We start from the raw sequence: 24,162 nt of genomic DNA, 5'->3' as shown, positions 1-24,162 counted from the left end.
GGTCCCGGGACCCCGGCTGATCCCTCTGGGAGGTTGGAGGTGGGGCCTTCCGCAAGTCTCGTAGCCACTCAGAAGCTCCCTTCTCTAGACTTTTGGGATACAAAGGTGTCTGTGTGTGAAAGCGCGGTGCTTGCAAACTTTTGTTGTACAGATGTTTGTTTGCTATGTCATTATTATTATTTCTTACATGGAATGGGTTACCATAGCATAGCCAGGGATCTTGGAGGGTCAGTACTCTTACTTCAGTTGTCCCACCGTCCTTGTCAGTCCTTAGCATTGCTCCATCTTGGATCGCAGACCCCAGAAAGGAATTCCGGGGGGGCGGGGGGGGGCGGGAGGGCTCCTTTCCTTTTACTTTTTTGAGGACTCTGGGATTCGGGTTTCTTGACTCCTCAGACCCATGCTCGCCTTGTCCAAAGCACCCTACTGCTCATCTGTAGAGACGGGTTAGTAAGAACCAGGAAGTCCTAAATCAGCCTTCTGGCTGATGAGGAGGCAGGGACTTTTACTTTGAATTACTTTTTAACGGTAGGGGAGCAGAGTGGGGAGAAAAGGGAGGGGGTGTGTGTGGAAACTGAAGGCATAACTCACCGAGCCAGTTGCCTTGTTTACATGAAACAAAGCAGTCTGTGTTAATCTGCAGTACAGGCTGATCTTTGGACCGTTCACCTCCAGCTTTAGTGGTATTTATTTGTATGTGGTTTTTTGCTTTTTTTTTTCAAACCTTGGCAAAGGCAAACACATGGTATTTTAGGATATCAGAGGCTTTTTCTTTTTCACTAAGAAGTAGCAGTATTCTAGAAACAGTCCATTGTCAAAACTGTTTTCCAAAAAAAAGAATCTTAGTAGAACTAATAAACTTTACTTCTAATAATAAACCAAAGCTGATTATTTTGAGTTGATGCATTGGTCAGGGGTGGGATTATTTGACTCAGGTTAACTGCAGCCCTCACCATAAAAATGAAAGTTCACATCTCATAGGTCTGGTAAAATATCCAACTCCTTGTCCTCCCAGCTTCAGGGTTTTAGACCACAGGCCTTTGGGGCAGTGCTGACACTGATCTGGGCCTTATGCAATGCCTGCCTTACCATGACCTGCATAGGAAAGTGTTTATAGGAAACATGGGGATGAAGATGTGGCTACCTAGATGAGGCCAGACATACCCTGAATTAAGAGTGAGAGTGGACCAGCATCAAAACGATTGATCTTAAAAATAACTAGGCCTGTGTGGTAATGTTTGGGGCTAGGGGACTGAAAGAGAAGGTCCCTTGACAAATTAGATAATAAAAAATAACAGTTTTTAAAAATCAGCTTTGAATACTCCTTGGATGGTCATTGCATTAGATGATTTTTGGTCATTCACATGTTGGTGTGAAATAGCTCAATCAGCTTTAACAGCTGGACAAAAGATTAGGGCGCAGCAGTGGAATGAGGGGAAATTAAGTCTGAGTGATCTTACTCCCAGGGAACTCTCTCAACAGCAAAAGGCAGAATAATGTTTGGGCATTTGGATGGACAGTGAGGAATTAGGAGACGCAAAAAGAGAGACAGAAGATCCCAAAGGCCAATTTACTTTTTCTTAGTTTAGCTTAAGACAGTTTTAAATAGGTGGATCCTAGCCCCGCTATCTACCTAAATGTAGTACTAAATTTTTGTTGGAAACCCAGGGTAATGATGAACTAATAAACACCCTACTTACTTGATTCATTGTCTGGTCAGTGAGCCTGCACTCGGGAGCTGAACATCTCTCAAAGAGGAAAAACTGTGAACCTATACAATGTCCAAACTATAGAATATAGGGAGGGACATCCAACCGCCTGTTAAACAGAACATGATGGTACCAGGTGATTTGGGTGCACCATAGATCCAGTCTTAAATGATAATAAATCACATGGTCAGAGAGTTGGTCCCTTTCACTTCTCTATTAGTCTTTTTTCTGTAAAGTTTTTGGTGTTAACATGTCTTTAACACCCATTAATCTGTACTTAGAAAGCAGGCCCAGACTGCAAATTCTGTTCAGGTTTTAGCATCGAACTAGAATTTAATAACATTGTCTTCCATTTACGGTAAATGATACTTTTCCAGTTAACGTTCTGAAATAAAATATGCTTTTAAAATTTTAAAGTGCATTTACATAAAGAAAAACAATATAGTTTGGGTGGTACATGAGTTGGCCAAAAAGTGGAGTGTAATTATAACTGAAATTTGGGAAACATAAAGCTTATAGTCTCCTAGATCTCAAAGAAACCTAACATCTACTTGTTCTGTACTGGTCTAGGACACTGAGGCCTAGAGAGGTTAAGTCACTTGACCAAGATTATCTTTTAAAAAACTTTCTTTTCACCTCTCCCTGACCAGAAACACCTAAAACTATGGCTCCCTAGAAAAGTATGAGTTAGTTGCTTACATCTCTTTACACCAACCAGCCTTGCCAACAATGATCTGTGTTGCTCGTGTTTCTGATCAACTTCTTCCCTGGGGCTGCTGTGGTGAAGTGGCACTTGTGAATAGCTGAAAGAGCTGTCCACCCCTCACAGGACAAATACAAGTTGCCCACTGTTGGAAAAGAACCTTGGGAAAGTGTGTTAGTCCAAGTCTTCAGAGAAGTAGATGCTAAGATAGGATTAAACATGCCAGGATTTTATTAGGGCAAATGCCTGAGGGAGAGAAAATAGGGAAGGAGCCAAGTTAGCCTGGGAGAGTGTCCGGATGTGATGCAAGTCTGACCCCCCAGTGAAGGAGAGAGAGGGAGGGAAGAATGGGAGGGAGTCGCCCAGACTGCCCTGCAGTCCCAGGAAGATCCAGCAAGGCCACTGGGCAGCTCTGGACCCAAAATCAGCCACCAGAGGAGCCCCCATGCTCTCTCAGTCATTGGTGGGAGCACCCCCCTGGGAGGTGTGGGGCTTCTGCACGAACACAGCAAGGATGTCTGTGGAGGTCTGTGAGGCCCATGCTAGTGGCCACCACAGAAAGATACGAACAGGTTAACAGCCACTGTGTTTCAAAGTAGGGCTTATTGTGTTGTCATACCACTTACAGGTTCATCAAAACTGCAACTAGCACTTTTTAAGAGCTCTGGCTAGACTCTTAATGAGCATTCCCTCATTTAATCCTCTCACCAGCTCTCTGAGGCAAGTTCCATTTTTCTTCCCATTTTAGAGATGAAGAAACCAAGGCTTAGAGACGTTAAGTAGCTTGCTCCAGAGCACTTAACAAGGAAGTGGCTGAAGAGGTTTTCAAATCTTTGCACATTGTTTTCCCTCCTCTGAAACAGGGTTTGGGATCTGTTAAGTAAGCCTGAATTTTGCCTGCACCTCAGCTGATTTACTTCCCCTATCCACTTGGTTTGTTTCATACTGTTCTCTGGCCTTTTGACCTACTTGTAGTCAGTTCTGAAATCCAGGGACATGCCAGAGGTCCAAAGTGGCCCCACAAACAGTCCATCTGCACTCTGGAGATGGACAGAGTAAAAAATGAGTTGAGCTTTCTGCTTGACGAGTGAATTTAAGTACATTCCACTCAGTATTATTAATGTATGAATCTGTCAAACAAGGTTACTACCCAGGCACTGCTGTTTTAAATATTTAGTAAGAGACTGAGAACCTGGATTTTTCTATACAATTTAATGTCCTTAGAATCTGTAGATGACATTGTTGACCACATTGCTATCTCAACAATTGCCTGTGACTGTGACCATTCGCTTGTTATCTGAATATATTTGGCTTATCTTGAAACAAGTGGGTCTTCCTGGCACTTTCAGGTCCTGTCATGTTTGATTTGCTCATTAATACAGTAGTTTGGCTTGCTAGGTGTGGTCCAGTGGGAGTTCCCGAAAAGACAGAAATATTTAACAGCCTACTTCTCCCGGTCCCTCAAATCACTGACAATTTTAATATGCCTGTTATAGAATATGCTGAGACTGGAGAATCACTTAGTGCCTCTATTTCGATGGCTGCAAAGTAAGGATAATGCTCTCTGTCCTAGTCACTCCCCAAGATCCCTAAGCTCAAAAAAGGTATGAGTGGATAAGTGCTAGGAATGTTAAAAGCATTACTAAGATGTCAACTTTTGAGTTGGATTATATTTTGAAATATTAGTCAATGTTTGACTTTTCTCATGGTAGTTAGCTTTTTCCCTATCTACCTTGAGGAGCCACTCTAGCACTTGTGCTTATCATCTCCGAGGAAGGACGTGAGCCTTCCTAGGTTTGGACGGCTGACCTAGGTTGACATTTGGGAGACACATTAAAAGTGAGGGCCAAGGGCCTGGGAAGATGACACAGGGGTGCAGTAGGGCTGTCAGTGGTCTTGGAATGAGTAGCCTTGAGCCTGCTTCCCTGGGGAGATAGCAGAAACTCCAGGTAGTCCGAGTATCTGAGAGCAGCCTGGCTGGGACTTTGCTCTGCATCCTGGGAAGATCTAGGAAGTAGCAGGACCCCAGGGAGGAAGTGGCTGCTTAGAAGCTCTCAGCAGTTGGGGATTAGACAGGTTCACCAAGATGCCCCAAACCCTGGGAGGCAAGGGGCAGCCCTGGGCTGAAGAGTGAGTGCTGAAACTGACTCAGAGAAATACCTAAGAGGAGAGGTATCAAGGCCTGGGGCTTCTTACCCCCATCCCTGCCACTTGTGTCAATTGGGGATTGAATGGACCAATTGAGATTGCATATTGCCCCTTCCTAGAGGAATGAAGGCTCAAATTAGAAATTAAGCTGATTATATCTATAATAAAGCTATATTTCTTGCACACTATATTTCTTGCAACTATATACCATTTGTATTTGCTTTACCCTCTGGTATTATTACCAATGCAGCAAGACATGTTTCAGAATTTCAACTTGTTATGGGAATGAATGAGGATATTAATTCTGGGGAAATTTTGCAAAGAGATATGAACAAAGGCTGAAAGAAGAAGGGAAGTAAGAAATGTGCTAAGCATAGAGTTTCAGCAGATAATCGTGATGCAACATGCTCTAGAGACAGCCTCCCTGTCACCTGTCTCCCCAGGGCCTTTGTCATGCAAACCCTTAGTTGGGTCCACATTGGGACTCAACCTTTGTGTCTGATTGATTAATCTCAGGATTTACCATATAAAATATAGAGCTCCTATACAAATATTATTGGCTTTTAGAATTTTTATCCCTTAAGGGGTAAACCTAAGGAATCACAAATACTAGGTTCTCAAATGCCAAATACTTCAACTCTGTGAGCTGCTTAATTACCCATCTTCAAAGCTCTAACCAATAAGGTGCTTAGATGCTGAGGGGCAACATTTATTCACTTAAAACGTATGCTACAGGGAAATCAGCTTCCTTTTCACTTAGTATTTTCAAGGATGGCGCCTGAGAGTCTGGATAATATAGTGAAAGCTGATCCCATCCACATATGCGGGGCTTTTGTGTTTGTTTTTAAAATTTTTTATTTTTTATTGTTAGCTTCAGGTGTAGGCTTTTGTGTTTATATTTCTTGTTGTCTTAGATGGATTATCGCTCATTAAACGTAGTTTTGCATAGCATAACCTATCTCTGTTTTTCAAATTCAGTGTTTTAATTTATTGACTTACTAGGAAACCATTTGTATTTGTTAGGCACCTACTATGTGTCCAGCACGTGATGGGTACTTGGGATACATCAGTAAACAAAACAGACTGTAGAGTAGCCAGACACAGCTTCCCCAGTACCCTGTTTTCTGGGAACTGCCTCCCTCTCTTTATCTGTGTGTACCACCCCCCGCCCCTTGTCCTTAAGTCTAAGTCCCTATACTTGCTGTGAGAGTGGCCGTTTTTCTAACATGACTGGGTTTTACAGCCATGACTGTTGGACTCCCCTGTGGTCATGTCCCTGGTGGAAGAAGGACCTGAAAGTATCAGCCAACTTGGAAAGTCAACAAAACATCATTTGAACGAGCCCCCACTGTATGCAAGGTACTAAGCTCGCTGATAGTGGGACAAAAAATACAGCCCATGCTCTCTGCCTTACCAAGAACTTTGAAACTAGGTTAACCACCACACCCAAATGAAAATACAAGACAGAATATTCTACAGAAAAAAAACAAAACAAAACAATTAGCCCAGAGCTTAAGTGCTGTGTAAGTTCACAGGAAGGAAAGAGCATCTCTTAGTTGTCTTGAAGCCAAATGATGATAGATATTTCTCTTTCTTCCTGGGAGTTCTATTTCCTCCTCCACCCTCTTGAATGACAGCATCTTATGGAATAAGATAGTTATTGAATCAAAATACATTTCCAGTTTAAGATGAAAATATGAAGTTCATTCCACTCATAATTTTCATGACAAACCAACCATCTTCGATGTTTTTGAGGAAAAAGGTTCAGTGTAAGAGCTGCAGAGACAGGCTTCCACCAGCAGGTGGGGGGATTTGCCCTTTGAATCCGACATCTCAGCCTATCGCGTGGTTCAGCCAAAGACGTGATTGTAATTTCAACGACTGCTTTATTTCTCTTTCTTTGCTCCAGATATCTATGCACTCTTGAAAAAAATACCCATATTCTGAACAAGATAAATCAAAATTAATTATTCTCATCACTGTAGCCAGAGCATAAGGTAGATGGCACTTTCTCCCTTTCAAAATCTTAGATGTAAATATACTGAAATCTAAATATATACCTTATTCTGATACAGAACATCGAAGAAATCTTAGAAATGTAAAAAAGCATGGGATATTAACATTCTTATGCTAGATTTGTAACACATTCAAAAGTTGGGTGTGTGAGTGGCTTTGGCTTCCCAGTCAATCATATAAGTTTACAGTGCAGATAAGAGTGATCTCTGCTTTGATGGGGGTCAATCACAGGCTTTCAAGCCTGTGTGGGCACATCTGTGAGCTGGTAAGACAGGCCTGAGGGAGGTCGGTGTGCCCAGGGGAGGTTGGACTCATCCAGGAAGGAAGTGAGGCCCTACCCATGGCTGGGATTCAGGTATACATGGGCTGGTCTAGCAAGCTGTGGGTGGCATTGGAGGCTGAGGAGCTTCCTGGGTGAGAACTCACACTAAGGGTGGAAGGAGTCTGGTGATTAGCTTGAGCCATGAAGAAGCTTTAGTTGTCAGAGGGAAGTAGGAAGTCTGTAGCAGTTTCTTGATTCTGTTCTCTGGTGTAGCTACCTGGAAGCATGTGTTCCATTGGTCAAAGGGCTGTCAGTAAAAACTGAAAGACTCTTTCTTCTCACTAAGCTTTATAAAGATACTCAGATCCCAGAAACACTGTTTCACCTTCCAACGCGAGAAGGTGAGTTAGCCTCTTGCACTTTATTCCTGCACATCTTGGAGGAGGGCCTGGAGGAACTGTTGTGCTCCGTGGGCTGAGGTGTTGCCAGCAGGATTGGGAGCACAGGGAGACACCTCTGGAGGATCCCAGAAATACAGGACTCGTAGGAGTTGGAGGTTTGGTAAGGCAAGTGGGAGCGAGACTGGTGACATTAGTGTTGGAGTTAATGAGATGTCCTCTGACTCAAAGTCTCCTAAGTAGAACTGGAGAAATAGGCATTATGTATATACTATTAGGTTCTTAGATTTAGCGAACATTTACTTGAAGAACCTTAGTAACTATGTCTCTCTTTTGATGTCTAGTTCTTTGAAAATCCCTTTTTTGGGTAATATTTTTATAGCACTACAACATACAGACAGGTGTGTGAATCTTAAGTTTGTATTGCCATGAATTTTTACAAATGAGTAACTTGTGCAGATCCCACTCTGAGCTACAGAGCATTATGAGCAGTTGGAAGCCTCCCTTGTGCCCCCACTATCCCATCCTAAATGGAATCACTACGCTGATTTCCAATATTGCAAATTACCTTTGGCTATTTTAAACCATGTAGAAATGGAATCATGCAGTATATCTCTATCTTGCCTAACTTCTTTTGCATAACATTGTGTCTGAAAGTTTTATTTATGTTCTTACCAAACATCATATGTTTTCATGGTGTATCATATTTCATTTTATGAATGCAGCACAATTTATTCTCAATAAATCCTAGGTATTTCGGTTTACTGTCCAATTCCCAAATCACTTAGTCTCATGGAGGCACTTCGCACTTAAGAGTGGTGCTAGTTTATATAAATTGAGGAAGCTTCTTTAAAGACTTGGCAGGGAGGGTAGTAATAGAAGAGAAATATCTCACAACACAGGAAGTATCTTGAAATCAGATGTCAGATATCATTGTGCCCAAAGCCCACTAGGCAAACACTGTCAGAGGGAATTCCTTACTGGCTCTTGTTTTCTTTGGGTTCTATTCTGCTTCCATGTTCCTGGAGACCATCTCTTTGGAGTGGCTTTTTCCACCTCTTCACTCCCTTGAGAACCCCAGCTGCAATCTCTGGGCTGCTAGGAGGAAAACGAAGTCCCTTAAAATGAACAAACAAACAAAACAACAACAACAAAAAAACCAAACTCTTATGCCCAAACTCTATCTGCACAAGGATGAAACACTCACATTACTACATAGAACAATTTAGCTCCACATTCTCTCAATCACTCTTTCTGGCCTGCACTGGGGCTTTCCGTTTAGGCAACCAGAGGTTCCTTGAAAACATTTTAACAAGAAAAAAGGTGGGAGTGATAAAGAAAGCAGTCTCCCCACCCCAAGCAGTTGTCCTCAGTGCACTGTAGTGACCTTGGTGCAGGAATGGCTGCAGTTTTAAAAATTCTTACCTTCTAGCCATCCTGCTCTTAACTCGCGCCTTTTTGTTCTGCTTCACCGAGAAAGACACTTTAAGAATATGAGCAAAACACCTGAGCATGGCTGGCCTCCGAAGATCTTCCCTCTTCAGCTCTCATGTGCCAGCAGCATCAGCTCCGTGGCCGAGCATCCCCTCTGTCTATGGCTGTGGTGTGTACTGACAGGCATGGTCCTGAACGGACACAAAAAGAGGAGGAGGCTGCCCTCTTGGCTGCAGCAGGGCAGAACTCCCTGGGCATTATTTCATGCAGGCCTTGAGCGGGGTGTTGATAGTAGGGGTGACTCGATTTATTTTCTCTCCTTTCCATGTTGCTCTGTCCCAGAGGGTGGAGTCTGTTTATTTCAACAAGTTTCCTTTGCATCTTGACCACAGTTATGTTTAACAAGCAAGCCTTTTCTTCTTTTTGGCTTGACACAATAAGCATTTATTTCTCCCACATGGGTCTGTGGGTCAGCTGCAGCTTGACTAGACTCCAGGGTTCGGGTCTCCTTCCCATGTTGCACATCCCCTTTTATTTAGTTTTAATTTTTAAAATTAAAAGAAGAATTTATTTTTCAATTACAGTTAGCTAGTCCAGCCTGCTTTATGCTGATATTGTTCTAGATCCTTTTTAGGCACTGTCAAATGGACAGGATTTCTAATGCTGCTGAAACTTTTATATTTTAAGAAACTTATATAGATATCTTAGTGGGAAGTTGTAAGAAACTATATTAGAGATTTTCACCTTGATATAGCAATAACCCAGAAATTTAAGACTTGGAGATTTGATGAATAAGATAAATGGAAAAGACCATACTCAATAGCGAGTATGGTTCCCGAGACTTGGGGTAAGGTGTAGCTGTTAGAAACTTTCAGTGCTTTGGATACTGTATTCTGGGTGAGAAGTGAGGGACGCAGAAAGGAAAGTGAGAGGATGCCAAAGGGATACTTTGTTTACTTTGGAATATTGCCTGGCGTTGACTTTGTTCTCTATCCTCTAGGACAGTAGATGGGAAATAAAGTCTAGAGAAGAGAGCTTCTGTCCACCAGCTTGGTGATGTTCCAAGGGGGCCAAGGTCAAGGGCCAGACTGCAGGGAGGCCAGGTCTCTCAGAATCTCTCCAGGTCCTGGATATAAACCTTAATTTTTTTAAAAAAATTTTATTGTGGTAAGAACATTTAACATGAGATCTACTCTCTTGGCAAAATTTTAAGTGGACAATACAGTGTTGTTAACTATTTAAGTACAATGTTGTACAGCAGAGATCTCCAGAAATTATTCCTTTTTCTTAACTGAAACTTGATGCCTGTTTATTAGCAACTCCCCATTTCTCCCTCCCCCAGACTCTGGCAACCATCTTTCTACTCTTTGATTCTATGTATTTTAGCACTCTCACATTCGTTGCAGCATTATTCACAATAGCCGTGCTATGGAAATAACCTCAGTGGCTAATTATGAATGAATGAGTAAAGAAAATATGGTATATCACACAATGGAATATTATTCAGCCTTGAAAAAGAAGTAAATTCTGTCATATGCAGCAACATGGATGAACCTTGGGGACATATGCTCAGTGAAATAAGCCAGTCACATTAAAGCACACACACTGCATGACTCCACTTACACGAGGTATCTAAAACGGTTAACTACATGAGCATAAACCATGTAAATCTAGGAAATGGAAAGAAGACCTACTTCCCTCTTCTCCCAGATCACTGTCCGATCCCAGCTGGTAGTATCACCTTCCTGCCACACACGCCACTCTAATGAACAGATGTAGCTGAGAAGCTTGTGAAGTGTTAAAGGTTTGTGCATAGATAGCTGTGGTTGCTTTGCTTACATGTACATGGAGCAGTTTATAGGGAACAGTGGGCACATGGAATAATACCAAAGAAGACATGGTCTCTCATCAAAGAGCTCATAGTCACATAAAGTACTTATCTATCAAAACTTAAAATTTGAATAATTTTTAAAACTTGAGGATCCACGAAACACATATAATTTTAAAAAATGGAGTTTTAATTTGTTACTCCAAATCTCACATGGACAACTTTGCATGTAAGGGAGGAAGTTGGGCAGCCCACTGGGAGCAGCCCACCATCCATATATAGGTTGGTGCCTCTTTGCTACTTGGAGAATAGAGCAGAATGGTTAGGCCTGAAAGCCCCAGAACTGAAGTGTGGGGGTTCAAATCCCAGCCCTGTCGCTTACCAGCTGTGTGATGTAGGGCAAATTACACAAGACTTATTTGCTTTAATTTCCTGATTTTTAAAATGGGGGAATAATAATAATGCCAATTTATAGGGCTGTTTTATAGATTAAATGAGTTCATAAACACGAAGTATTTAGAATAGTGCCAGACACATTGTGAGTTCTAAAAGAACAGTAACAATTACTATTATTATTATTGTTATTATTATTATTATTACTTGCCCTAAGAAACACTGGTGTGAACTATACTTAAGGAATGCAAATCTTTTAAAATTATTTGAGGCCAAAACCCTTTGTAAATTCTTCCCCCCACTCACACACAATACAGGCATTCTAGTAACCTGTATTTAATTATATGCTGACCATTTTCCATAGAAAAGATCAAAGAGCTTAATCAAGAAAAATTAAGGCACTTCACATATTTTCTAACTTAATCCTCACAATCACCCTATTGTGTAGGTTTTATTACCTCTAGTTTGTGACAAATTAAGGCTGATTGAGGTTAACCTGTCTAAGTTCATACGAATAAGTGGCTGACTTGGGCTGGGAACCTGGTTTTTGTAACTCAGGAGTCCATGTTGAGACAGATTTTCAGATCAGCAATACCCAAAGAATGAATTTTTTTTTCTTATCAGCATAGTGGAAGCCTTATGCTATGAGAAAAAATTCCCAGTTCAGTTTTGAGTAGCTTACAGGCAACAATCTTTTGTGTTCATTGCTTGGAAAAGATCTATTAGGTAATATTGGCTGTGGCCCCAGTTTCAGCCCAGTTTTGGAAGCTCTGTTGTTTTTTGAGCTAAATCAGTTGTGAGCGTTTGGTATTCTGAAACATAAAGTCAATATTGAAGAGAATTCCCCCCTTCACTGTTTATTTTCTGCAGAGATTGAAAGTGAGCCTCTTTTCTTCCTGCCATTTCTAAAACATTTGCTTCTGTAAAACAAAAAACACATCCCAGAAATTAAAGGCACAGGCTTAAGCAGCACTCCCTTCATTCAAAGCACGACAGAGATGGAACCTGTCACTTTGTTCATTTTACTGCCAGCACCCATCCTGTTTTCTGAAAACAGTACTCAGATTGGATGCAGGGGTTGGGCTTCTCAGTCATAAGGTCCTGCCTGCCCTCCTTCAGCTAAGAGGCAGACACAGGACCCAAGCAAAAGCAGACCCTGTCTTTCTGGAATCAAACCTTGAGCAGAGACAAAAAGACGAGAAAGAGCAGGAGCTTTAGTGCAGCCTTGGGGGGCTTGGAGAAGAACAGCTGTTCATCAGTTCCTGCTCCCATGATACCCAGAGCTGCCCTGGTTCCTATCTTTCTGAGCTATCCCACACCATTCTAATACCTTTCCTCTGTGCCTGTAGGTCAGCCAGTCAGGTTCAGGTTTTTGTGTAACCAAACTGGTGTGCCTGGCCTGCAGGGGCCCTTGTGGTCTGGCCCTGCTCACCTGCCAGCCTCACCTGGCCCACTCTCCTCTCTCCTCGCTCTCCCTGCATGTCGGCTGCACTGACTCTCTCTATTCCTTGTTCCTGTTTCTAGGCCTTTACCCCTGGTGCTTCAGCTCAAATGTCATCTCGGGGAGGCAATGCTGAGCACCTGAGATGAGCACCATTCTATCTCATTAGCCTATTCGATTTCTGGTCTAGTGTTCATTGCTATTTAAAACTACCTTGAGCTTTATTTCTTATTTGCATTTCCCTATTAGAATATCAGCTCTAAGGAGGTAGAGACCTTGTCTATTTTATTCACTGGTACCCCTAGTAGTTATAACTGTTTAGCACCTAATAAGTGCCCATTAAATGTTTACTGAGTGAGCGGGTGTGTTGTAGGTGGTGCAGCCTATGTGTGGCAATCACCTATAACCAAGTGGTGAGGAGCACAAGCCCTGGAGTGTGGCTGTCTGTGTCCAAATCCTATCTCTTAACACTTGCCTGCTGTATTACTTAACCTCTTGGGCAAGTTACTCAACCTTTTTGTGCTTCCATTTCCTCATTTCTAAAATGGTGAAAGTAAAGTGCGTAAATCAGATGACGATTAAGTAAGAGGATTTACGTAAAGCCCTTTGTACATTAGATGAAACATAGGATTCACTATATGGATACACATAGTATTAGAGTATTTCTCAATTACTGCATTAATATTAGCTCTCGTGGAGAAAACCAAACCGAATACCACATTAAATGTATACAACCCTAAAAAACCTAATTTACAATAGTGTACATTTATCCCTCCGAATACGTGCTACTTTCCTCTTCAGAAGGACAATCACAATAGGGGTCTGAAGTACTTGTCTATGAAGTGTGGCCATAGGCAGTCACATGAGACATAATGGGAGTGCCTGCTCACGATCTGGATCCTGTTAGCCCGTTGGTGATGCTGCAGAATAATTTAAACACATATTAAAGAATGCTGTGGGTTGTGTGGGGTTTTTTGTTTGCATTTTCCTCTTGGCTACATTGTATTGTTGCTGTTAATTGAGTTATAAATATAAGTAAAGAGCTTTTCTGGGAAGTAACAGCTGGAAGCTTTTGACAGATTTGGACATCTGAAGGGTAGTTCTTTTTTTTTTTTTTTAAGCTGAGCCATCCTGCTACCTATTGGCAGCTTAGCGGCAGCTCAGTTCGAGCCGGGCATCGAACCACTGTTGCTCAGAGCTCAAACTCTTGAGCGAGCTCTTAACCAACTGAGCCACTTGGCTGGCCCTTGAAGGGTAGTTCTTGATACATCAATTGGTCCCAACAATTACAAATCTGTTCTCAGAATTTTGGCAATTTGTACTGCCTTCAATTATATCATCCAGTGTATTATTAATGTTGTGCATATACAATATTTTTTCTATTTTGCATTATAGAATTGTTTAAAAGACCTTTTAAGTGACAATTATGTGAATTTAAATTTATCAGCTACCGCTGCAAATAACTCCACAGAAGTAGCAGACTGATGCACTGATGCTCCCCCAGATGTACAGACAGTAACGATCTGAGTATATGCCACCCACTCATTCTTTACCTCTGCATTCTCAGTTCTGGCTGTGGGTTAGAATCCCTGGGGAGCTTAAACAATCCCACATTCTCAAGCTGCATCCCAGACCAATTAAATTAGTAGCCTGGTATCAGTGTTTTTAAAGTTCTCCAGATGATTTCAATGTGCAGTGGAGGCTGAGAACCACCTATTTACATTAATTTAAATTTAATATTTAGATCTACTTATTAATGACATTATCTTTATTTATCTTCATTAATTTTAGAAAAAAACATTGGAGGAAAAAAAAGGCAAGATTACCAGCCAAAATATTAATCCTTTTCGAGTTCATGGTGAATGTTTATTTTTTACTTGGTAGGAGAACAAGATTCACAACCACTGTGGGATGTGAGAGTGATTTTCAGTTGCTTCCTTAATGGTAGCCAGCTTTTCTACTCGCTCCAGCACTGTGGCCCTCAGGAAAGGGGCAGGTTAAAATCCATGACAGGAAGGCCGAGGAGGAAACGGAGAAGCAATCTTCACCAGACTGGAAGAGTAAGCAAGTCAAAGCCCTTCTGTTGACTGAGGGATGATGGGAAGGGAAAGAAAAGGTGGGGTCAGGAGGTCAGCTGTTCCTCAGCCTCGGGCTTGACCACAGATCACGGATTTGATGAAATAGGAACAGACTATTAGGTGTAGTGTGAGGGGGGCTGTAAGATAAGTCCGGTTATGTCCAACATGGTGCCTCATCTTTTTAAAGTGTACAATTCAGTGATTTTTAGAATATTCACTAGGTTATGCAAGTATCACCATGATTTAATTCTGTGATAGCTAATTCTGTACTTGCAACTGTTCTTAACACAGCTGTGGCAGAATGGAGCAGATAATAAATTCAAAGGACCGGACCGATGTTTCTGTGTATTTAATTAGGTGCTTCCATTGTTCACTCTTATTTGGTCCCCCAAATTCTGTGTGTATCTAAAAAGCTGATTTTTCAGATAAAGACAAGATTTAGGTAGCCTCAGTTATGTGTGATGTCAGACTCAAATTTCCCTACCAGCCTTGGTGTCTTTAGCATGTTCATATAACTTATGAGGTAGTGTGATCTGAGGACTTCTTTGTTTAATTACTTCAGTTCCCTTGATTCATAATCAGAGATGCTGATTGAGCAGCAAACCCTCCTTTCTTATCAGTGAGTTGAATAGATGGGCAAAAGAATAAGGCACACATGACAGGCAGAAAAATAGGATCTCAGTTCCAGAAAATGGGGTGATTTCTTGTAAGTAATTATTTCTATGAGGGAATACCAGGGATCAGAAGTTCCCTTAATCTTAGCACCACGAGAAGAGTGAAAAACGGCTCAAGTGTTCCATTAGGGAGTGAACAGAAGGGAATAAAAACAGAGGAGAGATGGGACCAATAGAGGAAGAAGAAAACAGCATCAGGGTAGGGAATGAGGGAAGGGGGATGAACAGAAACCCAGCCGGGTGCAGAGCAGCAGTGCCTACCAGCTGCCCAAGGTTTCACTCTGAGGTTCTAACCTAGGCCATATACTCTTAGGTGATGTTTTTCTTTTAATAAAAAAATTGAAGGCAGCTCATTTTAAAAGGCTATTAACAGTGTAAGGAAGATCAATAATATTGTCATTATTTAAAAACAATCCTATTGTTTAGCTGTACCAATGTACAAAAATACAGTTGTATTATTTAGCCATATAAACACATTCAAAGAAATGTTGAAGGAACCAGGTTTGAAAAAGTCAATGGCATTATATTTTGCAGTACAAGTTTGTGGCTTCTTTAGGAGCAGGTTTGTTAAAGGGAACCCCCAATGTTTGGAGGCAGACCCCAACTGCATCCAAACTACAAATGTTTCATACTAAGCTTAGATTGAGGAGTGAAGTACCTCCAGGAGACAGTTGCCACCCCTCCCGAGGAAATGGGGTGAAGAACATGTGCTTTCAGGGATGCCGGGGGACTTTCCAATTACACTGTACTGAAGAAAATACTGCTCAGACGAAGGCAAATTATCACCCCAAACAGGCAAAAACAAAGAAATTCTGAAGAGACGTATGAGGTTCTCTAATAAAAATTATTTATTGGCACACCAGAAATATTTTTTTCTAGTACAGCAGCTATATGCATCTATAATTGCAATTCTGTGTAAACTATGTGTTACGAGTCACTAGAAATCTAATTAGCAGGATGAATTTAGTAAAGAACAGGAATAACTATGAGTCTACAGTGGCCCAGTCATCGAGTCTCATTGGAGAGTAAGTCAAATATCAAACTAGTGTTGCCCTGCAACAGAGTTCTTCTGTAGCCAAGAAAAACCAAGACAGACATAAACAGGATAGCACCCATTCAATAAATTAGGTACGCCTAACTAGAAAGACACTGTAACCGATAGAAATCACCTAAATTAAGTAACCACAATAATCAATAATTAGCTATTTACATATATTACTTTTTGCCAAAACTTGAATTTGTTAGTTTTCCCATCCTCCGTCTTCTCTTTTATGTTATTCTTGTTGTTGTTTTTTTTCCTGTTGAATTTCTTGGCTCACTGGCAAATAGTTAGACAACTAATCAGAGCCTCTTTCCAGGTCCCTACATTTCCTACAACTTCTTGTCAAATGAAAGAATCTGAAGGGGTAACTCGTGTAAGTCTATCTCTATGTAGGAGTAATAAGCATTATTATTCTGCTAGCAGTCACAGCAATGCCATACAGTTTCATTTTCTTCCTAACATTATTTGAAAGTTCGGTTGTAAATGGCAGCAGAGTGGATGGATTTTTCACTTGTAACAGGCACAGAGAGTATATATACATGGAGACGAGCATGTTTATCCTGAGAATGTAAATGCTGTGCAACGCAAGATCCCCCATTACTGAGAATGGGTCCTTCTCTCTCTGGCCACTATTTGTGTGGTTTTTTTTCACATTAATTTTTAAGGCTTAATATCATGGCAGCATTAACAAATAAGAATGCTGATGTAATATCTACCAAAGAAGGGCTCTGTGATGAATAGCAGCAGGTATCATAATTTAAATAGCACGGTTGGAAAGGCATTGAGTTGGTATGTTTCTGGTGCTATGGCCAGAATATGTGGATTTTTAGCATCATTCTAGGGGATGTAAAAGATCTTGCCAATGAGCCTCTTTGCCCTTTATTTCCTTTGTAGTTGTAACAATTTGCAATTATTTTATTTTTGGTTTGTTCTCCTGGAATGCAAGCTCCAGGAGGGCGAGACCACACCTGCGTATTCACCACTGTGTTTCCAGTGTCTAGAACAGTGCCTGGTCCATAGCAGGCTCTAAATTAAAAACTTGGATTAAACAAATGAACCATATTATTAAGTCCCCAGGTCTGCCTATGTCTGGAGCCTTTCCACTTTCTTTGAATGACCAGGGTTTCTGACCTGTCCTAATGACCAAGCTATCCTATTGATCCTACCCACTGTGAACCTCTGGGTAGCTGTGTAGCTGATATTTTTGTGCTTCAATGGATAGTAAAACTTTTCAATGCTACATTCACTCTGCCCACCTCTCAAAGACTAGCTATGCAGATTGAACACTGCATGAGAAGTAACAGGGCAAGAACATTTGAGGAGGTAAACTGCACGCTCCAAATTCAGCCCCTTCTTCCCTACCTCTCCCTACAACCTCTTTGACAGAAAGCTTAAGAGAAAAGCTATCAGAATTTTCTCTTGGCTGTGCCAGTTCAGTAAGTCACCAATCACATGATCAGAAAAGAACAAAATATAACTCACCTACATACAAAATCAAGTTAAATAAAAGCAAAATCTGGGAGTGGAAACAAAGTGACATGGTGGGCTGTCTAGGTCCGTTGTTGGTTGGAATTGCTGAACATGGAAGCGAATGCAGGCATCACAGCAGTAAAGAGGTTGAAAAGGAAAGGGGTGGAGTTGTGGGATGTAATGACCGCAGAGGACCAGCTTTTCTCTCCTCCTTCTCCCTCTCCTTCCAGCTCTCCTGGATCCCACCACTCTGGCTGAGCTCCGTGCTGTTGCTTTTCAGGCGGAGGTAAGACGAGGCAGCTGGTGCCTGCACAGCACATCCTTAGGCGATTGATGCTCTGCTAGAGTAGAAGTCAGGGACTGGGAGCCCAGTGTGAAGCGTGACCTGGGGGAAGAGACTGTGAGTCCTGGAGGCACGACCGGAAACCCCTCTGCACTCTCCCTCCCCTACGGGGCACGGTGGGTGTTTTTCTAATTCAAAAGGGACCTGTTCACTTCTCTTTAGCATCTATTCTAGGAGACATTAAAGAGAATTCTAATAGCATTCTGCCTGTGCTGAGAACCTGGCCACCGAGGTGGCCTCCCAAATCCTGGACACACTTGATAACCTGGTTCTCATCCACCTGCCGCTTTTAAGATTCTGGGGACATTGTGTTCCTTAGGACTGAAGACCCAGACATTGATCTGCAGGCAGCAAAGCCTATTTGCCACATGGCAGGGATCACTGTCAATTCCATGGTTAGAGAACAGACGAGCCGACAGCCCTTCCTTTTTTACTGGTTCACTAGTTAGTCTCATTAGGATAAATCTTTCATTTGAGGATTGCATAGATGATTGCCAGGTATGAAGAAACATGGGCACTCCTACTGTTTAGTGATAGCTGCCCAACCTCAGACATCCATGGAGAAGGCTAGAACCATTTCACGCAGTACGTCATCTCTCCCCTTCTTGGTCCTTTTCTTCCCTAGCCTGAGACTTTATCCAAAGATACTCAAACAGTTGAAAATGTGGAACACTTTGAATGAGGTTTTTCTAAGACTCACTTCTAGAATAATTTATGGTTTTCTTTCTTCCAGTGTAGAGGCTGAGCTTGATAGATTAGATTTCAGCCTCCCAGAAAACCCCAACCAGTTGCAGGAAGAGAGGAGGAGGGCAGAGGTCCCTGGGTTGCCATCATTCTTACTGTACATACTGATACACCACAATGGATTTTTTAAGTAGCTCCCAAGACTGTGCTTCTGAATAGAGCAAAAATTGCCTACAGTGTTTTGATTCTCAAATCCTAACTCTCTTAAGGCAGCCATTTGCTGAATGGGATTCACAGCTGGCAACGAGCGTTCCAGCTTAAGGGGGAAAAGGAAGCCTCAGTCCTGGCAGTGGCTGGCGGGGCACGCTCCCCTCTGCAAGGCTCTGCTCTTCTCCCCACTGGCCTCCACCCCCATCAGCTCCAGCCCACAGCTTCCTGGCCCTTCCTTGCTCTTGTGAGCCCCTCATGCCTTAGAAGCTTTGTCCTGGTTGTTCCCTCTGCCTGGAAAGTCCACACAGCTCACTCCCTTACCCTCTTCAAGCCTCAGCTCACCTGTGGCTGCAACAAGGCCCGCCCACACTGACCGCTCTGTTTAAGGCTACCATGCCCTCCCAACCCAGCATTCTTGATCCCCTTACCCTCCCCTCCCCTTTCCTCCATTGCACGTACTGCCTTCTAAAGCACTATATAAGCAACGTGGCAACTGACTTCATATTTGTTGTCTTTCCTACAACCAGAATGTGAGCTCTATGAGGGCAAGATTTTTATCTGTTTTATTTTCAGTGATAAACAACATACTTAAAATAGTGGCTTACATAGTAAAAGCACTCCATAGATATTTGTTGAATGAATGAATGAGAAGAACCTGTTGTTTTCTGTTCACAGTAAATCATAAGAAACTACCTTTTGGGCAGGGACTATGTTTTCTATCCCCATAAAACCAAATAAGAGTGCAGAGATGCTCAAAATTTCTGATGAGGGTGCTAATACTTCAGTCTTACACCCTCCCTTCTTGGGCACTCATGGAACTTTTCGCAAGTTGTTTTCATGCCAGCTGGTTCAAGAGTTTTATTTCTACCTGAGATGAAATCAGGGCTCAGAGGGACAATCATTAGCTAACCATGAATATAATTCCAGGTTCCTACTTGCTGGTAACTAGACTGTGTCCAGGTGTAATGAAGGGGCTGAGGCTGGCTTGGAATCATGATCCCTTTCCCTCCTTCTGTCCTGCACGTCATGGTCTGGGCTTTACGTGGTCAGCTTCCCTCTCTCGGGATTTACCTACCCACGGGCAGCCTCTGAAGCAGAGCTGGCAGAAGCCACATCTACACTTGGAGCGACAGTGCTTACCTGCACATTCCTGTTCAGGCTGACTGCCGGGAAAAACAGGCCCTCCATGTTCTCGAATGCAATGGGCCCTTGCTGTTCGTCATTGATAAAAAATGTCAACGTTTTTCTATTTAAGTCGAGGAGGACCCCGATTGTGGCCCCTTTTGTGATCCCTCCCTCAGTTCTGTGGGAAAAGAAAACAATTGGGTTTCACTTGCCTGTCATCATTCTAGAAGCTCCCCTCTTGTATGGTTAAACCAATGTTTCTCAACCTGTTTAAAAGTATCACCCCCCCCCTGCCCCCATCCCAGGAGACTTTAAAACATGCTTTCCCCTAAATCTCGCCTCCTCATAGAAAAAATTTAATACCATAGATATGCAGTATATCTGTTTATGGGCTGCATGAATATCTGTGCTTTATATATAAAAAGACTAAGGTTTTTTGCTCACTTCCCCGACACCAATTTTCATTCCCATGGGGGAGGTCTCACCCCCTGTTGAGAATGTATAGGTTCAACCACACTGCTCTGCTGTTGCTGAGAGTGACCTCATTCACATAGGGCACTGAGACACAGCTCAGAAAACAAAACATTACAGACCAAGAAAGAAAGCAGCCTTTGGGCTATCAGAACTCCACCGATAGCTATATTGTACACGTTGTGCCATGTGAATTAAACATCATTGAATCCAAAGTTTTTTAATTCAGAAATCAAAGAAGCCCTTAAGTTGAACTTAAAACATATGCATGAAATTTGGATTGGGGGGCCTTCTGTGACCCATTAAAACTCACTCCAGAAAGATGGTAATTTTTCAGCTTTGTCTTTTTTTTTTTTAGCTGAGCCATCCTGCCACCTGTTGGCAGCTCAGCGACTGCTCAGCTCGGGCTGACTCGAACCGCTGTTGCTCAGAGCTCAAACTCTTGAGCGAGCTCTTAACCAACTGAGCCACTCAGCCGGCCCGAAAGATGGTAATTTTTGACATGAGTTCGAATTGAGAAATTGGAGGCTCTCTACACGATGACAACATTGAAGAAGAGGATTCTCTTCTTAAAGTAATTGCAGTGTAGGAGATGGAGTGATTTTAAAGAACCTGCATTCAAATGTCATTTTACAACAACTTGTACCCTATGTTTCAATTGATGGTTTCACAAAAGTCATTAAGCAAAGATGATCAGATGTGTCTTTTTCTCCCTCTCTGAGGTCCAGCAATATTGAATTTCATCCTCATCTTAGCAGAGCACAGCAATTTAAGAGTGCTGTTCTGTTCCCCTGGCATGCAGGATGCAGACTGTACATAGCTATTAAAAGACAGTTTAAAATGGTGCCTTGTTAATTCACAGCTTCAACAATGACAGCACAAGGGACATGCAGTTTGCATGCAAACAGACATGTTCAGCTTTCAGAATGTGTTTCTCTGCATAGTGTGACAGCTGTGTCATTATTCACTCCTTTACCCCAAAACAAAGAAGCTAAAAGAGAAACGTAAGAGTGGTACATGGGTGACAGAATCAGGGATCTGGTGACAGAGGGTTCCCCCAAGTGTAAATCACTGATGATAACTGCTTATCTACATCTAGTAGGATTTGATATCAGGCTGCAATGGTATGTGTGTTCACTTAGAATGATAGTGAATGAAACATACCAGAATGGAGATGCATAGAAAATATCCAAGGGAACAGGACGTGGAGGCCCTAGGAGTTGTACTGGCGAGAGAAGGGGCAGCGATGAGTAGACAGAAAAAGCTGAAACAGTGGCGTCCACGCTTGTACCACTGCCTGACTCACTTTCCTTTTGATCTGACTGCTGTATGTATATAGATTTTTCAGAGACACCAATAAGAATGTATTCTGGGGAAATCTTTGAGAATAAGAAGGGCCAGCATCCATGAAGACACTTTTCTCTCTAGGAAATTTGTGAAAAAAATACATTCGAGGAAGAAAACACAGACCAACTGAAAAAGGAAGTATAAGGAAAATATTACAGTATGGGTTAAATTATAATTGCCCATATTTTGGTGGTAGAAGAAAACCTAAGGAGATTACTATGTTCTCTTTCCCCAGTCACCTCAGTGCTCTGGATCCACACACTCATAAGACAGTTCTTCAAGTACAAAGCCATCCAAATCGGCCTCCATAAGATTTAGTTTATTAAATGGCTTCTATTCTGTGCAGTGGTATTGATAATAATCATAATAAGAACAATGGCCTCTATTTTCAGGTGTTTCTGATGTGAGGCATTTTTGCCTATCCCATTTCATGTGGGGAACACTCCTGCATGCAAAAATATCATTATCCTTATTTGGTGGATTTGAAAATCAAGGTTTAGAAAAACTAAGTAACATGTCCAAAAGTGCTTTTCTGATGAGTCATAGGACTGAATTTTAGAATCCTGGAATGTTTTCCTATAATGAATATGCATGAGGATTCTAAGTTTCCAGGCATGGGTAGAATATAGCAATGAATAGGCTAGGAAAGTGGCATGTTTCTGTCCTTAGGCAAAAAACAAAACAAAGCAAAACCCCAAAAAACCCCACCAGGATGGGTTCAGTTATGATTAACAGAACTCCTGTGATACTTAATGAAGACTGTTTGCCTGACTTCCTTAATGTTGCCTATTTACTAGGTCTTTGAACTTGGGCTCTCGTTCTTGACCAGAAGCCAACATGAAGAAGGCTTGGTTGGGGGCTGCAGGGTACCTGTTGGTGTGCGAGTTGTTGTGCATGAACCAGCTCCGGTTATTGTCCACGTACATTGCCCAAGCTTTGTCGTCCTTTCCTAACATTACATCCTTCATCACATCCATGCGTGCCACACCAAAGGCAGGGTCGGGGTGATTGTCATAGCGATCCACGGTTAACTCCCAGTAGTGGACACCCTTGGAGAAGCCGGTCTTCCCCAGCACCACCCGGTCATCGTAGCTACTGCAGGTCACAGTCAGGTTGTCATTGGAGAAGATGATGTCAGAGTGTGCCGAGCCAGGGTCAAAAGCAAACCAGGCCACTGGGAACAAGAGAAGGGAGTGGAGTTACTAAGACAGACCTCAAGAACTCAACACCCTGACAGGCTGCTGGGTGGGTGAGGAGCACTGTGTCCCGTTTTCATGCTGCCATGCAGGAAGGAGGCACCAAGGGCCAGGAAGGGCCATGAGTGAGCAGACAGGGGCCACATCCTGGGAGCTGGTACTCTGCACCCAGAAGCAGATGGAGGACACACGACCGATTCAGCAGGGGTTACCTGGCTTAGACCGCACTCCCAACCAGGTGATCCAGGAGTGCAGTGACATCGATTTTGGAAGGTACAAGTCCCTTCACCCAGTGACTGGCAGAACAGTATACCAGAGACATAAAGGGAGAGGGATGCACTAAGGTGCCTGTGTAACCCTGAGGCAGGGAGGCTAGGATCTAGTGTCCTGGATGGAGGAGGGATAAAACACACTGTGAAACCAGGAAATAGCCCTTTGGCAGAACGCTAACATCTAGTCATTTTGAAAATGTCCTCAGTGCTTGTGAAAGCTCACACGCTGTGAAGCTATCAGCAACACAAACTATTTGTCATGAGTGATTGTGATTTGGACATAAGACAGGTTGCTTCCTTCATGGCTTAAAAATACAGTTTGCATGTTACTCCTAACACTAACATGTAAAGTATTTTGCTGGAGCACTAGGGATTTTGGATATGAGATGCAGATGTCTTTGTATACATTGTTATGCTCCAAATTCTAAATGTTGCCTACCAATAATTCGCTCTGGAAAGATGTCATTGCTGATGTATTGAACCTGTGAGTCACGTCACATGCACTTTGGTCTTTGCTATTTGTAACAGAATAAGGTTATTCCATACCTGCCAACAGCTTTTTAATGTCAACTGTTGTCATTCCAAGTGAAAGGCATGGGAGAGAGAAATAGGAAGCAAAATTGACACTGATAAGACAACACGGCTCTTTTGATAGGCTAATACCAAAAAAAGGTTCAATGTAAAACGACAGTTGATCTGACTGTCCCTTCACCCACATTTAGTACTCATAAAGAGTGCTTTGCATCGACATGCAAGAAAACTGGTGGTGGGGGGGGAGGGCGGAAAGTAATCTGGAGGTATAATATTTAACAATACAGGTATTGCTTCCATGTTTCTAAGTTTTTGAGAAGCTATTATAATGGGATTTGAATGACAATTAGACAATTTTATTGACATAAAATAAGCTACTGCCATTTA

At 42.3% G+C, this 24,162-nt stretch overlaps 1 protein-coding gene across 6 annotated transcripts in view; it reads right to left on the bottom strand.

Annotated features, from left to right (window-relative positions):
• Positions 1-15,909: 15,909 nt before the first annotated feature.
• The window catches only part of TRIM9 (tripartite motif containing 9), a 112,119-nt gene continuing 103,866 nt past the window's right edge, over positions 15,910-24,162 (bottom strand). For 3 of the 6 annotated variants that reach the window (XM_019633243.1, XM_019633245.1, XM_019633247.1), the window contains 4 exons: positions 23,791-23,814; positions 22,647-22,950; positions 19,974-20,136; positions 15,910-17,981 (listed from right to left, as the gene is read on the bottom strand). In XM_019633243.1, the coding sequence (XP_019488788.1) occupies positions 17,919-17,981; positions 19,974-20,136; positions 22,647-22,950; positions 23,791-23,814 (554 nt within the window). In that variant the 3' untranslated portion in view covers positions 15,910-17,918. The remainder of the gene's footprint in view (positions 17,982-19,973; positions 20,137-22,646; positions 22,951-23,790; positions 23,815-24,162) is intronic. The other 3 variants (XM_019633244.1, XM_019633248.1, XM_019633249.1) reach the window with 2 other exon arrangements.

Source organism: Hipposideros armiger, unplaced genomic scaffold (genome assembly GCF_001890085.2).
Source record: "Hipposideros armiger isolate ML-2016 unplaced genomic scaffold, ASM189008v1 scaffold_1265, whole genome shotgun sequence".
NCBI lineage: Eukaryota > Metazoa > Chordata > Mammalia > Chiroptera > Hipposideridae > Hipposideros > Hipposideros armiger.
The sequence above is the reverse complement of the archived record's forward strand: the minus strand, read 5'-3'. Positions and strand labels throughout refer to the sequence as shown.